We start from the raw sequence: 18,527 nt of genomic DNA, 5'->3' as shown, positions 1-18,527 counted from the left end.
AGTCCCAATCAAGAGGAACCCAAAAAGACCCACACCAAGACACATTATAATTAAAATGGCAAATGTAAAGACAAAGAAAGAATCTTAAAGGCTACAAGAGAGAGAGACAAACTTACCTACAAGGGAACTCCCATTAGACTATCAGCTGATTTCTCAATAGAAGCACTTCAGGCCAGAAGGGAGTGGCATGAAGTATACAAAGTAATGAGAAGGAAAGGATGGAATACAAGAATCTCTAGCATGGCTATCATTCAAAATTGAAGGTGAAATTAGGAGCTTCACAGACAAAAAAACAAACAAAAAACAAAAAATGGCTAATGGAGTTTATTACTACCAAAACAACAATGCAAGAAATGCTGAGAGACTGTTGAATAAAGAAGAAAGAGAAAAGAGAGAGAAACACAGGCATAAAGAATAAAAATGGTAATAAACACGTACCTAGCAATAATAACCTTAAAAGTAAATGAATTAAATGCTCAAATCAAAAGACATAGGGTAGGGGCTTTTACAAGAGACCCACTTCAGAACAAAAGACTCACACAGAATGAAAGTGAAGGGATGGGGGAAAATTTTCCATGAAAATGGAAATAAAAAATAAAACAGAGGTAGCAATATTCATATCTGACAAAATAGATTTCAAAATGAAGGCCATAACAGGAGACAATGAAGGCTTTGTCAATAAACTGAAAGGATTGATACAAGAGGATATAATCCTGGTAAATATATACGCACCCAATATACGAGCACACAAATACATAAATTAACTTCTAGAGGATTTAACGGGAGAGATTGACAGCAATACAATCATAGTAGAGTACTTTAACACACCACTGACATTACTGGATAAATCTTCTAGACAAAAAATCAACAAGGAAACAGCAACTGTAAATGACACAATGGATCAAATGAATTTAGAAGACATTTACAGAACATTTCACGCCAAAGATACATGTACATTCTTCTGAAGTACACATGGGATATTCTCAAAGACAGACCACATGGTAGGGCACAAAACAAATGTCTAAAAATTCCAGAGGATTGAAATCATATCAAGCATCTTCTGGGATTACAATGACATGAAATTAGAGGTCAAATATATTTTTAAAAAAAACCCAAAACATTCAAACACATGAAGGCTAAATATCATGTTATTACATGATAAATGGGTTACCAATGACATCGAGGAAGAACTCAAATAGTTCCTAAAAAAAAAATGAAAATGAACATACAACAACCCAAAGCCTATGAAATACAGTAGAAGCAATCCTGAGAGGGAAGTACAGAGCACTACAGGCCTATCTCAACAAACAAGAAAAATTGCTAAAAAACTGTCTAACACTACAACCTAAATATCTAGAAAGACAACAACAAGAAAAAAACCCATAGTAAGAAGGAAAGAAATAAAAAGATCAGAGCAGAAATAAATGAAATAGAGACAAAAAATACAATACAAAAGATCAATGAAACCAAGAGCTGGTTCTTTGAAAAGATAAATAAGATCGATGCACCTTTAGACCACCTCATCAAGAAACAAAGAGAGAGAATGCAAATAAATAAATTCAGAAACAAATGGGGAGAAATAACAATTGACATCACAGAAATACAAAGGATTGTAAGAAAAGATAATGAACAACTACAGTGGGGCCTTGAGTTACGAGTGTCCCAACTAACGAGTTTTTTGAGATACCAGCTGTCTCCCAGCTGATATTTTGCATTGAGTTGATAGAGTAATTTGAGTTAACGAGCTCCTTAACGAGCTCCTTAACAAGCTCGGTCTCCGAACGAACTAAACTTGTAAGTCAAGGCCCCACTGTATATGCCAGTGAGCTGGACAACCTGCATGAAATGGACAAATGCCTAGAAAAATACCACCTTCCAAAATTGAAATGAAATAAAAGAATTTTCAAATCACAGAAAACATGAATAGGGCGATAAGTACTGATGAAGTAAAAGCAGTAATGAAAAAACTCCCAGCAAACTAAAGCCCTAAAACCTGGAACAACATAGGGTTGTCCATTTTCAGCACCTTTATTCAACATAGTACTGGAGTGCGGGAAGCCACCCACTGCTGATACTATCATGAGAGTGCACCAAGGAAGATGAAAGGCCAATGAAACTTTGTTTGTTTTGAGATAGCGGTGGCTTGAAGCAATTTCCTGTCCTAATAGCCTTAAAGTAAATGTTTACTGGACCCTACTGATCTTTACTGATCTTTACTGACCTTGGAGACTGTCTGCCTGCTACCTGTTTGCCATGCTTTACTGAGGGCAAGATGTGTATCTAAAACTGAATAAAAAGTGGATAAGGCCAGGTTTCAGTGTGCCTCTCCAAGAGAGAGGTCTCCACCTGGCCCTTCACCCCTTAATTCATATTTCTTGTGTAGTGTTTTCATTTGTGCGTCGGCCCCTTCTTCATATCCTGAACCCTAGCTGTGCAGGTCACAGTACTGGAGGTCCTAGCAACAGCTATTAGCAAGAAGAAAACATAAAAGGCATGCAAATTGGAAGGAGGTAGTAAAACTATCATTATGTACAGATGATATGATATAGTACATAAAAACCTCTAGGACTCCAACAAAAAACTACTAGATTTAATCATGGATTTTGCATATGTTGCCGGATACAAAATTAACACCCAGAAATCACTGGCATTCTTATACACCAATAATAAACTCTTAGAGAGGAAAAAAACCAAGATGACGGGAGAGGTAAATACCAGAAATTGCTGCTTCACACAACCACTTCAAAAATACAACTAAAAGACAAAACAGACATCATCCAGAACCACAGGAAGGTTGGCTGAGTGGAAAATCTACAACAAGAAGGAAAGAGAAAAGCAAACTGAGACTCAGAGGAGGTGCAAAAGTTAAGTGCAGAGGCACAAGGGGCACGTGGAAAGAGCTGGCGACTGAGGACATGGTTGTCTTTTTCAATCAGAAGGGAGTCTCAAGCACCCGACTTAACTGAACTCCAGTTCCGGGCGAGTCTCTGGGGACTCAGACTCATGTGGGGAGAAACTGGACTGTCTGGCAGCAGGCCGAACTCCAGGAGGGCTTTCTCTCAGAGATGCTTGCAGTGATTACCGGGACACTGAGATGCGGGTCCTCTTAGGGTAGGAATGAGGAGCAGCCATAGCTGCTTGCTCCACCCTGTTGATCCCCTGAGACCCTGCCCCACCAAAGCTGTGCACAGAAGTTTTTGCATATGAAAGGACCTTTGCAATCTGAAAATTACCTAACAAACTGCAGCAGGGTCAGAGAGACCCAGAACGTCCAAAAGAAGGCCCAAAGCCCCACAGCAGCTTGCATTGCTTCACAGCTGGGCCTCATTTGGGCACCTCCAAACCACAAACAAAGAAGAGGAATCTGCAGATCTCACCATAGCTCCTGCTGGGTAGCCTTAGGCAGAGGCTAAATTAACACCTCCTTAGAGATCCAAGAGCCAGTGTACCCAGTGGTCAGAGTGGACCATCCAGATTACAACTCCTCAGATCCATAAAGGACACACTCTGGGGGCAAACTCAGTGAGCACCAAAGCCCCACTGAAGCAAGTCTTGCCCCGTAAGGGTGTCTCCAGCACAGAAGTTCTCACACTGCAGACACAGCTGATTCTTACAGCCAATTGGCCTGGAGGTCAATTCCTCCCATGATACCTACAACAATCAAGGCTTAACTATGACAAGACAGTGCACACAACCCACAAAGCGTTGCACCAATAGTGTCCACCTCAGGTAATTGGGGAGGCTGAGTCACTGGGCCCTATAGGACATCTAGCACACAAAGCCACTCTACCAACACAGGGAAGCATAAAAAATGCGGAGACAAAGAAACAGGTCACAAATGACGGAAATGGAGGAAAGCAAACTACTGGATATAGAGTTCAAAACCACACTTATAAGGTTTTTCAAGAATTTTCTAGAAACCACAGATAAATTTAGTGAGACACTCAATAAATCTAGTGAGACCCTTGAGGTTATGAAAAAGGACCAACTAGAAAATAAGCATACACTGACTGAAATAAAGAATATTATACAGACTCCCAACAGCAGACTAGAGGATTGCAAGAATCAAGTCAAAGATCTGAAATACAAAGAAGCAAAAATCACCCAACTGGAAAAACAAAAAGAAAACAGAATCCGAAAATATGAAGATAGTGTAAGGAGTCTCTGGGACAACTTCAAGCGTACCAACATCCAAATTATGGGGGTGCCAGAAGAAGAGAGCGAGCAAGATATTGAAAAACTATTTGAAGAAATAATGTCAGAAAACTTCCCCTACCTGGTGAAAGAAATAGACTTACAAGCCCTGGCCGGTTTAGCTCAGTGAATAGAGCGTCGGCCTGCAAACTGAAGGGTCCTGGGTTCGATTCCAGTCAAGGGCATGTACCTTGGTTGTAGGCATATCCCTAGTGGCGGGTGTGCAGGAGGCAGCTGATCAGTGTTTCCCTCTCATTGCTGTTTCTGACTCTCTGCCCTCTCCCTTCCTCTCTGTAAAAAGTCAATAATATATATTTTTTTAAAGAAGTAGACTTACAAGTCCAGGAAGCGCAGAGAACCCCAAACAAAAGGAATCCAAAGAGGACCACACCAAGACCCATCATAATTAAAATGCCAAGAGCAAAAGACAGAGACAGAAACTTAAAATCAGCAAGAGAAAAACAGTCAGTTACCTACAAGGAAGTACCCATACGACTGTCAGCTGATTTCTCAACAGAAACTATGCAGGCCAGAAGGGAGTGGCATGAAATATTCAGTGTGATGAATAGCAAGAACCTACAACCAAGATTACTTTACCCAGCAAAGCTATCATTCAAAATTGAAGGTCGGATAAAGAGCTTCACAGATAAGAAAAAGCTGAAGGAGTTCATCACCACCATACCAGTATGAAATGAAATACGGAAAGGTATCCTTTATGAAGAGGAAGAAGAAGAAAAAGGTAAAGATAAAAATTATGAGCAATAAATACACATATATCAACAAGTGAATCTAAAAATCAAGTGGGTAAACAATCTGATCAACAGAGTAAACTGGTGAATATAATAGAATCAGGGGCATAGAAAGGGAGTGGACAGACTATTCTCGGGGAGGGGGGGAGATAGGGGTTTGGGGGATGTGTGAAGAGACTGGACAAAAATGGTATACCCATGGATGAGGACAGTGGGATGGGTAAGGGCAGAGGGTGGGGTGAGAACTGGGTGGAGGGGAGCTATGGAGGGAAAAAAGAGGAACAACTATAATAATGTGAACAATAAAGATTTAATTTTAAAAAATAAACTCTGAGAGAGAGAAACTAAAAATAATAATAATAATAATGCCATCTGTCACTGCAACAAAAAACTTAAGAAACTTAGGAATACATTTAACTAAGGAGGTAAAAGACCTGTACTCAGAAAACTATAAAACATTGGAAAAAGAGGTAGAAGTGGACATAAACAAGTGTAAGATCCTACTATGTTCATGGATTGGAATTATTAACATCATGAAAATGTCCATACTACCCAAAGCAATAGATAGATTCAATGCAATCCCTATTAAAATACCAATGGCATACTACACAGGTGTAGAACAGACTTCCCAAACATTTATATGGAACCAAAAAAAAGAGCCTGGATAGCTACAGCAATTTTGAGAAAGAAGAACAAAGTTGGATGCATCACAAGACTAGATATCAAGCTATACCACAAAGTCACTGTGATCAAAACAGCTTGTTAGTGGCACAAGGACAGCCATATAGTTCAATGGAACAGAATAGAGAACCCAAGCATCAACCCAAGCCATTATGTTCACTTAATCTTTGAGAAAGGAGATGAGAACAACAATGCAGTAAAAAGAGTCTCTTCAATAAATGGTGTTGAGATCACTGGACAGCTACATGCAAAAATAAATAAAATAAAATGCAACTAGACCACCAACATACACCATACACACAAAAAAATCAAGATGGATAAAAGACTTAAATGTAATACGTGAAACCATAAAAATCTTAGAAGAAACCATAGGCAGCAAAATCTCAGATATCTCTCATAGCAGTATGTTTACCAATACATCTCCTAGGAAAATAGAAATGAAGGAGAAAATAAACAAATGGGACTACATCAAAATAAAAAGCTTCTGCACAGCAAAAGAAACCATCAACAAAACAACAATATGCATGAGAGAACATATTTGCCAATTATATATCCAACTAGAGGCCTGGTGCATGAAAATTCGTGCACTCAGGGGGACTCTCAGCCCGGCCTGTGCCCTCTCGCAGCACAGGACCCATTGGGGCATGTCCACCTGCCGGCTTAGGCCTGCTCCCTAGGGAATCAGTTCTAAGCTAGCAGTCAGACATTCCTCTGGCATCCCAGGAGCCCTGGGGGATGTCTGACTAATGGCTGTTAGTCAGACATCCATAGTGCTGCCACAGAGGCAGGAGAGTCTCCCACCACCGCCACTGAGCTGATCAGCCATTAGCCGGCTTCTGGCTGAGTGGTACCCCCGCCACTCCCTCCACCCCCCATGGAAGCGCACTGACCACCAGGGAGCAGCTCCTGCATTGAGCGTCTTCCTCCTGGTGGTCAGTGCGTGTCAGAGGGACTGATTGTTCCTAGTTGTTCCTGCTTAGGGTCAATTTGCATACTGCCCTTTTATTATATAGGGTAAGAGTTTAATCTCCAAAATTTATAGGGCACTGACACAATTTAACAAAAACTAGATAATCCAATTAAGAACTGGGAAAAGAACCTAAAAAAGACACTTCTCCAAACTGGACATACACAAGGCCAAAAGGCATATGCAAAAATGCTCAAAGTCAATACTCATCCAAGAGATGCAAATCAAAATGACAATGAGGTACCATCTCACACCTGTCAGAATGGCTATCATCAACAAACAAACGACAAATGTTGGCAATTATGTAGAGAAAAGGGAACACACTAGTACACTGCTAGTGGGAATGCAGACTGGTGCAGCCTCTGTGGAGAACAGTATGGAATTTCCTCAAAAAATTAAAAATGGAACTCCCATTGACCCAGTAACCCCACCTCTAGGAATATATCCTAAGAAATCAGAAACACTGATCAAAAAGAACATATTCGCCCCTATGTTCATAGCAGCGTGATTTATAGTATCTAAGATTTGGAAACAGCTTAAGTGCCCATCAGCAGATTAGTGGATTTAAAAACTGTGGTACATGTACATCATGGAATACCATGCAGCATTAAAAAGAAGAATCTCTTTCCCTTTGTTTGAGACAGCATGGAAGGTCCTGGAGAGCATCATGCTAAGCAAAATAAGCCAGTCAGAGAGAGATGAATATCACATGATCTCTCTCATATGTGGAATCTAGTGAACAAAATAAACTGATGAACAAAATAGATCCAGAGACATAAAACCATCAAATAGATTGTCAAACCTCAGGGGGAAGGGAGGAGAGCATGGGGGCCTGGGAAGAGATCAACCAATGAACTTGTATGCATATATGCATAACATGTGGACAGGCAATAGGGTGGTGAAGGCCTGGGTTGGGAGAGGAAGCAGACTGGGAGATGTCAATGGGGTAAAGGGGAATGTATGTAATACTTTGAACAATAAAGATTTTTTTAAGTTATATAAAAAGATCTTACTATTTCCTTTTTAATATAGAGACTGGCTTTAAGCATCTAATCTTTTTTTTAAAATTTAATTTGTTCAAATACTCCTGCCAAAATTTTGATAATTTTAATGAAATATTAAATATGCTTAGAGCAACCCAGTAAAACCTGGAAAATATTAAAACCAATCTTAACACTTTTGACTATCATCCTTGTGAATATTTTCTACTCACCTCCTTCAACTGTATTATCAACTCTAAATATGTTAAATTTTTTGAAAGGTTATGCTTGAAAAGCCTCAAGAAGAAACATCACGGAACTGTTCAAATTTTTAAAATTCTTCCTTGCTAATGTGCTATTAGAATTCACCATTGTAACTGCAGAGGGAGAAGAGAAAATGCTGACATCACAGACACATGTTAACTCAAAAAGGCAACAGTGCATCACACAGTCCTACAGGGAAAGCAAGATGTGGATCAAAAACAGTAAAATTTTACTTTCTAGAAATCGGTTGTCTAATTTCTTTAAAAATAATTTCCAGACATAATAGCTAATGGCATGCATTATAGGTAGAATAAGTCACTTATTCAATACTAATGGCCCAGGGCACGGATTTGTGTACATAAAAGGAAATTAATTAGAAGAAAGATTTGTGTAGTAGTTACGTTACTGCAAAAATTACATGTCATAATCCTATCTAATAAAAGAGAAACATGGTAATTGGAGTACGACCGATACCCTTCCCATTGGCTAATCAGCAAGATATGCAAATTAACTGTCAGCCAAGATGGCGGCTGGCAGCCAGGCAGCTTGAAACTAACATGAGACTTGCTTGCTTCAGTGACGGAGGACTCCAACGTTCCCTGCCTGACGCTGCAGGCCTCTGAGCTGCAACTCTAAGCTACTATGTAACAAATATAGAAACTAAACAAAACCCCAGAAACCTGCTTTAGTCCGGGCTTCAGCCAGCAGGATCGCAACATTGTAAGCAAAGGCCAGAAACCTACTTTCAGCAGCAGAGGCCTAAGAGCTGGAGCCAAGCCTCAAAGCTAAAGCTGGCCCAGAATAAAAAAAAAAAAAGCAAAAAAGGAGCGGTTGGGAGCTTCAGTCACCCCCAGCCTGAAAACAGCCCTCAGGCCCTCACCCAGACTGGCCAGGCAACCCAGTGGGGACCCCCACCCTGATCCAGGACACCCTTCAGGGCAAACCAGCCGGCACCCACCCGTTCACCAGGCCTCTACTCTATATAGTAAAAGGGTAATATGCCTCCCAGCACCGGGATCAGCGGAGCCGTGAGGCCTCCCAGCACCGGGATCAGCGTGACAGGGGGCAGCGCCCAAACCCCCTGATTGCCCTGCGGCTCTGTGTGTGACAGGGGGCGGGGCCACAACATCCCTATTCGCCCTGCTCTGTGTGTGACAGGGTTTGGCGCCCCAACCCCCCCACCCCCGCCGACGGGCCCTGCTCTGTGTGTGATGGGGTAGAGCCATAACCTCCCCATCGGCCCTGCCCTGAGTGTGAGAGTGGCGGTGCCCCAACCCCCTGATCAGCCCTGCTCTGTGGGTGATAGAGGGCAGCGCCACAACCCCCTGATGGGCCCTGCTCTGTGCGTGACAGGGGGCAGTGCCCCAACCCCCTGATTGGCCCTGCTCTATGCGTGACAAGGTACAGAGCCCCAACCCCCCTGATGGGCCCTGCTCTGTGAGTGACAGGGGGTGGCGCCGCAACCTCCCCATCGACCCTGCCTTGAGTGTGACGGGGGCGGTGCCCCAACCCCCCAATCAGCCCTACCCTGAGCGTGACTGAGGGTGGCATCACAACCTCCCTCCCAATCCACCCTGCTCTGTGCATGACAGGGGGCGGCGCCCCAACTCCCCAATCGGCCCTGCTCTGAGCCCGACCAGGGGCTGCACCTAGGGATTGGGCCTGCCCTCTGCCACCCGGGAGCAGGCCTAAGCCAGCAGGTCGTTATCTCCCGAGGGTCCCAGACTGCGAGAGGGCACAGGCCGGGCTGAGGGACCCCCCCCTCCCCCCCAGTGCACAAATTTTTGTGCACCGGGCCTCTAGTCTATATATATAAAAGGCTAAGTGACTGACTGTATGTCAGCCAGAGCTTTATATGTATCATGCATGCATGAGTCAAGGTTTATTCTTAAACTAGAGGCCTGGTGCACAAAAATTTGCTGGATTAGGCCCGCTCCCTGGCAGTCAGACATCCCTTTGGCAGCCCGGGAGCCCTCGGGGGATTTGCATGTTTCTTTTATTAGATTAGATCATGGTGTATTTTTTCTTGCCATCATTAACCATAGTAACTGTTGCTTGTGTATTAAAGTTCTATTCCTGCTAAGTCTAGAAGCAGCCTTAGAATCTTTCTCACCATCTTAAGTCTGATATTTCGTTGGTCAGAATTAATACCTGAGATGAAGCCTCTTACTGCAGATGTATCCCAGAATGTAGGGCATTCTCTCTGCTTTATGATCCAGGTAATAATACATTGCCTCAATCATGTTGATTTGAGGTCATTTTTCCCCTTGCAATTTCTAGTAGTAGATTACCATCTACTGCCTAGGAAGTAAAATTGACTGTCTCCATGTAGGTCGCAAAATAAGGCATTTTTCTCATCAATAAAATTTCATTCTTTCAGCATGAGTAATTTTGTAAACAATATTTTGAGGCAGTAACAGTTTATAACAAATTGAGTCAATTATTGTTTCAGGTACTGTGCTGTGTCATACAGAGATTTCATTTTATCTTTGCAACAACTCTATACAGTAGGTACTATAATGACACAGATGAGAACACTGAGGTATAGAGAGATCAGGTAACTTGACCAGTAAAACCCAAAAGTGGCTGAGTCTCATTTTAAATCCATGAGCCTTGGCATTTAACCATTACACTCCACTCAGTATTGTGCTAGAGCTTGCTCTTACTGGCTCACAAATTTTCAGGAATTTTGTAAGCTGGTTGTTAAACATGTACATTATTAAAAATTAAATTATATAATCTTAAAAGTGAATAAATTGCATTAAAACCAAAGGAAATACATACTCTAAATTCATCACTCCTCAATTATTTACTATACTTTACTGTTCTGACTCTTGACATTATTTATATCTTTTGGGTCTTTCTGGTAGAATATAATAGTGTATTACTGCATGTTTCTCCTCAGCTCTGCATTTAGTGGCATCACATTAGCAGCTGAAATGGAGAATTTATGCCACAGAAATTGGATGGAGAATTTATGCCACAGAAACTGGCCGACAGTATAAATCAGAGTTTTGTTTTCTTTGATTGAGAGCCAGTTGTTAAACATTTATCAGCACAACACTGACCACATTGGTGGTGGTAGTCTTGTCAGAATGTGTTAGGTTATGCAGATGAAAATCTATTTAAACAGATTTTATGTAGATATTTTCAAAGATGGAAGAATTGCCCCTGTCAACTATGTTAGTTGATTCATATCTTCACTAATTGTCATCATTGCAAAGTTTTCAGTCCCCATATGGATTGCTGGATAATATGTCATGCCCATATAATATGTCCCTGTCCTCCTCCCTTTGTAGCCTTTGTTACCTTAAGGACTCTAGTTTTCCATTTATATGTTTAAGTACCAACCTTACCGGCTTAAAAATGTAAGGTTTTAACACTGCTCTGTTCCGTATCCTTCCGATGAAAAGTGGAGTTGGGTTGCGGCACAGGAGAGAAACTCAGAAGGGGAATATTGAAGTAATTACTGCAGTAGGAGAAGGGGGAACCTATTTCCCGGGCCACAGGCACTGGCACCCTGGACCACAAGGCTGGCAGCTTCTCCGGGTGGCTGCAGCCTGGGACCTCAGGGTGGGAGGCTTGTCCGTCTCCTGGGCCGCAGCCAGCCGCAGGCGCTGGCGCCTGGACCACAGGTAGGCGGCTTCTCTGTGTCCCCTGTGATGCAGTGTGGGCAGCTTCTCCAGCTGGCTGCAGCCTGGGATCACAGGGCAGGCAGCTGCTTCTTCTCCTAGGCTGCAGCCAGCCTCAGGCGCTGGGCCCAGCTTCTCAGTCTTCCTGAGGACATGGGGCCGACGGATGTGGGGCAGGTGGCTTCTCCGGCCGGCTGCAGACTGGGATCATGGGGTAGGCGGCTTCTTCGTCTCCCAGGCCGCAGCCAGCCTCAGGCACTGGAGCCATACTTCTCTGTCTCCCCTGACTTCTGTGTCTCCAATAGGCCTGGAGCGGCCAAAGCCGGGATGCTTGCATGGTAGCTGTGGCTGCAACACAAGTATCCCGGCTCTGGCCTCTGCCATCTTTGTTGGGTTAATGTGCATATCTCTGGATTGGTTGGTGGGCGTGACTGGTGGGCGTGGCTGGTGGGCATGGCTTGGATGTAGCGAAGGTATAGTCAATTTGCATGTTTGTCTATTATATTTTTAAATGACCAGTGTGTGTCATATGAACCAGCCAGTCTGTAGATGGATGGATGGTTGGTTACTTAGCCTTTTATATATATAGATAAGCCATTGGAATTACCAATTACCAAAAGGTACCTGCTAGTAAGATGGTCCTGGAAAGTAATATGGAACAGCACCCTTTATATCTAGCTTCTGTACCACCAGAAATCTCCTTTCCATGACTTCATTCTGGCAGTTTTTAGGCCAGTTACATAACAATTTTCAAAGGCTAAAGACCATAAAATATATGATTTTTATAATAAGAATAGTTGTTATTGAATTTCTTTTAAAGAGAAATCTTTGACCTGGCTGGGTCCAATGGTTGGAGTGCCTTCCCATTAACTAAAGGGTTGTGGGTTTAGTTCCCAATCAGGGCGCATGTGCAGGTTTTGGGCTTGATCCCATGTCTTGGGGACTATCTGGGAGGCAACCAATGGATGTTTCTCTCTCACATCTATGTTTCTTCCTCTTTCCCTTCTTCTCTAAAATCAACTTAAAAAGTAGAGAAATTGTCAATGTCTGAAAAACTATAATGAAAACTCAGAACTAAAATTATTTTAAAATAATTCATATACAGCAACAATGTCCAAAAAGTTGAGAAGGAATTCAAAGAACACATAATGGGGGGGGGGGGGAGAAAGTGCCCATTTTACTCTAAGAAGCAATGAAAAATATTTAAGACATTTCCTTATGTCTAAGAAGTCCATTTTTCCCCAATATCAAAGTAAACATTAAAGCATTTGAAACTATAGTGTATAGAAATACTTTAAATTTTCTAAATGAGAGTTCTAAAGCTCAAAAGAGATTGTCAATTGTGAGATTAACTAGAACTTTTTAGAAGTTTAAGATAGACATTTCCTTTTTACCCAAAAATGAAAACAAAATTAAACAAATGTAATATCCTCTAGTAATAAAAATAATCAAAAGGGAAATGAAAAATACTAAGGATCATAAATTAAGCATAGGCTAAAAAATATCCTCATCAGGTTAAAACCTTTCACTTATTTTTAAGAGGAAATACTAAACTTGCCAGAATAGGGAATATTATATTTCAACAGTCCTTGTTTCGGTAGATGAGAAATTCATTATGTCAATACCCCCCTGTCTCCCTTAAAAGGAAATAACTTAGCTGGGATTGGAGCAGGAGTGGTGATTCTTCTCCAGTCCTTGCAGATGAGGGGCTCATCATGTCACAGCCCTCATTCCTCCTTAAGATAAGATGGCATCGGCATGCTGCACATCAGTAAGGTTAGCACAGCTGCCAGATTTTTTTATGGCCACCCTGCACAGGTTTTTGTTTTCACAATATCTGGAAATGGCCTAGGAGGAGACATGAGATAGAGCACAGGTACATTCAAAATAAAGGAGTTGAGGCCTTCACAGAGAAAGCATCACTGATAGCCACACGTTCCCACTTCTTTATATTGATTACAGTTTTTCCTCTTCGGAGAGCTGGCATATACACTACTTGGTCCTTGGGATCCTACTTCATGCTCATTCACTAAGGTAAGTCATTTAGGGACTGTAATTAGATTGCCAGAGCAAAGGGGAACTTAGAATTTACAGTTTGGATTTTCTCAACAATGTCAAAGTTGTGACAAGGTCCTAACAACAATATTATCTGTTGCCTGCACATTTGGTTCCATAAACATAATAAACTTACACTTGGACAAAGTCATTGTTGACTCAGCTATTTAAATTTTAGCCAATCTTCATTAGTTAGCAATTGCCCTAGGCAAATTTTAATGAGGCAGGCATGGGTTGTACTTGATTGAAAGGTAGGAAAGTGCTAATGATTGAAGCACTATAAAGTTACATTTCAGTTGCACATTAATTAAGGTAGAAACATGTCTTATTCTAAAGGACCATTAAAGTACCACAGAAAGTGTCCAATTTAAAGGTGTCCATTTCCATTGAGAATAATTTTGTTGTATATTCACCAAAAGCCATAAGCCATAATTACTTTGTTCGATGTACTTTACCATCTCCATTAAAAACCTATATATTTTATACAGCAAGTGTTTGAAGCACATATTCTACAATCTTAGTATAAGTCTCTCAGGTTAGATTTGTTAACAAACTAAAGGTACTAAACTGTGATATATACAGAAAAAACATGAATTTGCAAACTGAGTTAACAATGGTAAATAGAATATGGTTGTAGATGTGATTAGTGATATAATTGCAAGAAATTTTTCATATATAGCTAGAAATAAGAACAGAGTTTCCAAAAAAAAACACCATGCAAGATTAAATTGGATACAAATTATTCTAAATCATGGTCACAGAGATCATTTTTGTATAATGTGGGATTCTTAAATAAACCAGAAGAGATACCACTAATACGATGTGAAAGAGTTCATAAGTCTTCTTCAATGTGCTAGTTTAAAAAGCTTTTCATTTTCCTAGTCACTACATAATACGATTTATCCACAGATATTGGTTTTTGAGTCTGGCAGAAAACCCCACTTTGGATTCCCACATCCTTACCTCTAGGTTCAGTGCTCTTTCTTTTCCAAGAGGAGCAAACGCAATAGGCAACAATCCATGGTCACTTGCTAAGGACCGAAGGTCAAAATAGTATTTGGCATAGACACTGAGAGAAACATTAAGACTAAACTGTAGTAGATAAAAGTAGTGCCTTTCCAATTCACTTCTGGGCAAGAAGGAAAACACAAAATTAATACAGGACAATTTTAGTCAACCTGGCTATCTTCAAAATGATCATTCTAAACTACTAGGTTGACTCTGCATTTTGTTTTGAAACAAATAAAGGCTACCCAGCTGGACTAGTACACTAATGTTCAAACAAACATAGACAAGGTACAGCTATTTGTCCTCCCTCTTAATCCAGCTCTTTGAATTTTGGACAAGGGGAGGAGGTTACGTCTCTTGTGCTCAACTGCTGCTGACTATAGAGGCTTATTCATCAGAGTCCCATTAGTGCAGCTGTAGGTTCATGCTCCTTGCTCACTCACAGGGCCCCACTCTAGTGCTCAGATGGAAGGAATGATGTATACTGTTCCTTAGCCCTGAAAAAACTTGCAGACATTTTCACCAGGCCCATAACAGGAAGGGGATTAGTAAAGTAGAGATGTGCCAACAAAAGGATTGGGCACATCATCACAGTAACAAAACAATCCATTGAGAGCCACCACTAATATCTCTGAGGGAAAAACTCTTGGAAAATTATGAATACCTAATAAGGAAATGGAGGAAGATACAAAAAAATGGAAGCATACACCATGCCCATGGATAGGAAAAATTAACATCTTTAAAATGTCATACCACCCAAAATAAAATTCCTATTAAGATACCAATGGCAGCTTTTACAGAAGTAGAACAAATTATCTAAATTTTTATATGGAATCACCAAAGGCCCTAAATAGTCAGAGCAATCCAGAGAAAGACAAAATTGGAGGTATCACACTACCTGCTATCAAACTATACTGCAAAGTTATAGTAATCAAAACACCAAGGTACTGGCATAAAAATAAACATATAGACCAATGGTACAGAATAGAAAGCCTATAGATAAATTGACTATGTGGCCAATTAATATTTGACAAAGGAGGACAGATCATTCAATGAGTAAAGACAATCTATTCAATAAATGGTGTAGGGCCCTAGCCGGTTTGGCTCAGTGGATAGTGTCGGCCTGCGGACTCAAGGGTTCCAGGTTCAATTCCGGTCAAGGGCATGTACCTTGGTTGTGGGCATATACCCAGCAGGGAGTGTGCAGGAGGCAGCTGATCGATGTTTCTTTCTCATCAATGTTTCTAACTCTCTAACCCTCTCCCAATAAAATATATATAAAAAATAAATGGTGTAGAGTAAATTGGACAGATACAAACAAAAACTGAAATTAGGCCACCTTCTTCCACCATATACACACATAAACTCAAAATGGATTATCAACTTAAATTCAAACCATAAAACTCCTAGAAGTAAACATAGGCAGTAACATCTAGGACACTTCTCTTAATAATATTTTTTGTTGATACATCACCTGCAGTATGTGAAACAAAAGAAAAAATAAACAAACGGGACTGCATCAAACTAAAATATTTTAGCACAGCAAAGGAAAACATCAACAAAATAAAAGGACAACCTACTAATGGGAAAACATATTTGACAATGATATATCTCATGATAGTAAAAAATTATATAAAAAGTATACAACTCAACACCAAAATACAAACAACCCAATCAAAAAGCGGACAGAGGACCTGAACAGACACTTCTCCAAAGACTGCATACAGATGGCTGATAGACATATGAAAAGACGCTTAGTATATTTAGTCCTCAGAGAGATGCAAATTAAAACCACAATGAGATATCCTCACACCTGTCAAAATGGCGATCATCAATAAAATTTTTAAAAAGCTCGTATTGACCAAAATATGGAGAAAAGGGAACCCTTGTCACTTTTGGTGGGAATGTAGATTGGTGCAGCCACTGTGGAAAACAGTATGGAGTTTTTTTCAAGTAATTAAAAAATGGAGCTGCCTTATGATTCAGAGATTCCACTTCTGGGTATATATGCAAAGAAACCAAGACGCTAATTCCAAAGAATATATGTACCCTGTGTTCACTGCAGTATTGTTTACAATCCCCATGCTATGGAAGCAACTCAAGTGCCCATCAACTAATGAGTGGATAAAAAAGTGGTGGAATATTATTCAGACATAAAAAAGAATGAAATCTTGCCATTTGTGAGAGCGTGGATGGACCTAGAGGGTAGTATGTTAGTGAAATAAGTCAGTCAGAGAAATACGAATACCATATGATTTCACTTATATGTGGAATCCAAAGACCAATATAAATGAGCAAGCAAAACAGAAGCAGACTCATAGATACAGGGAACATTTTGATGGTTATCAGAGAGGGAGGAGTTTGAGGGGCTGGGTGAAAAGGGTGAGGAAATTGAGAAGTACAGATTGGCAGTTATAAAACACTCATGGAAATATAAAGTAAACCCTGGGAAATATAGTCATTAATACTGTAATAATGAGGTATGGTGTCAGGTCAGTACTAAAAATATTGTGGAAAACACCTTGCAAAGCATGATTTTCTAACCATTATGCTGTACACCTGGGACTAATACAAAATAATATTAAATGTAAAGTTTTATTGACAAGAATAATAAAAATAAGTAAATTTTATAAAGGAGAAAAAAAAAGACCAGAACAGGTAGGCAGCCCTAAAAAACCCATAAAGATATTTAAAGTATGGTTTCTTGTGCATCTGAACTTGTACAATGTTTGCCAATAACCACCAAAGAAATACATTTCAAATTATCACACAGATTACTAGAATAATTACACCTGGAAACCTACTAATTAATGAGAAAGAATATGATATGTTACAGCAAATGTGAATAGAAAAATATATGTAATTTGTTGTTGTTGTTAATCCTCACCTGAGGATATTTTAATATTGATTTTTAGAGAGTGGAAAGGAGGAAAGGAGGGAGGGAGGGAGGGAGGGGGAGTGGGAGAGGGAGAAGGAGGAGAGGGAGACGGAGAGGGAGAGGGAGAGAGGGAGAGAGGGAGAGAGGGAGAGAGAGAGAGAGAGAGAGAGAGAGAGAGAGAGAGAGAGAGACATCAATTATTTGCCTCCTATTCCTCCCTATCATGCCCCAACTGGAACTGAGCCTACAACCCAGGTATGTGCCCTTAACTGGAATTGAACCTGGAACCATTCATTCTGTGCTGACGCTGTACCCACTGAGCCAAACAAGCTTGGGCAAAATATATGTAATTTTATGCATAGTTCAGTTCTCTGCACAATTTAAACTTTAAAAACATTTCTTAACTGTAAACTTTATGGGGGCATATAAAGTAATAAAAAATGGTTAGAAAGTTCACCAAAACCTTGCAAACGCACAAGTCCTTGGCTGTAATGCCCTTGCAGATTCGACAGAATATTGAAGTTGATATATCCAGATCGTGCCAATACTTGAAAGCCAGAACAATGGCGCCGAAAACAATTCGTTTCCAGTTAGTTGGGCAAATGTCGATTTCAGCATATGTTAAAAGTCTTTCTATGTAAATCTGCAAAAGTAAAACACTGGTCTTTGATTCTAGCTCAGTTTAAGTGCTGTGATAATAACTATTAAGAATGACGGGTTTCATCAGTTTTGACATGCCTTTTATTCTTAGGTTCTGGCCAAGAGACTAGTTGGCTAGCCAAAGCCAGAGGCCAAGTCACAGTTGCAAATCAGATACTTCTGTTGCCTATTTTCCCATGTGGAATTTCCAGCCCAATTTTTGGTCACAGGGATGTATGGACAAGTTAGCAAAGGACTTCCTGAAGAAATGTTACTTTCCCACTTGCAAAGAGCAGCACATCCAGACCCAGTGCAGACACTTGAGTGCCCACCACGTGCACTGTTTCACACCTGGCTGATAGTTAATGGTGATTTTACATAATCCTGGAATATGTAAATCCCTGCCAATACTGAGCACATTTCTACCTTCTCTACACAGCAACTAGTCCCTTTGTGGCCCAAGCTGAAGCTAAAACTTGG

General features: G+C 40.6%; 1 protein-coding gene across 1 annotated transcript in view; it reads right to left on the bottom strand.

The window, feature by feature from the left end:
• Window positions 1-12,020: 12,020 nt before the first annotated feature.
• Window positions 12,021-18,527, bottom strand: part of LOC132233557 (cyclin-Y-like protein 1) — a 51,290-nt gene continuing 44,783 nt past the window's right edge. Inside the window, exons 7-9 of the mRNA XM_059694439.1 lie at window positions 17,885-18,051; window positions 14,486-14,651; window positions 12,021-13,315 (exon numbers count right to left, since the gene is read on the bottom strand). Of these exons, the coding sequence (XP_059550422.1) occupies window positions 13,205-13,315; window positions 14,486-14,651; window positions 17,885-18,051 (444 nt within the window). The 3' untranslated portion in view covers window positions 12,021-13,204. The remainder of the gene's footprint in view (window positions 13,316-14,485; window positions 14,652-17,884; window positions 18,052-18,527) is intronic.

The sequence above is a fragment of the Myotis daubentonii genome, chromosome 1 (assembly GCF_963259705.1).
Source record: "Myotis daubentonii chromosome 1, mMyoDau2.1, whole genome shotgun sequence".
NCBI lineage: Eukaryota > Metazoa > Chordata > Mammalia > Chiroptera > Vespertilionidae > Myotis > Myotis daubentonii.
Note: the sequence above shows the minus strand (reverse complement) of the source record. Positions and strands in the feature narration are given on the sequence as shown.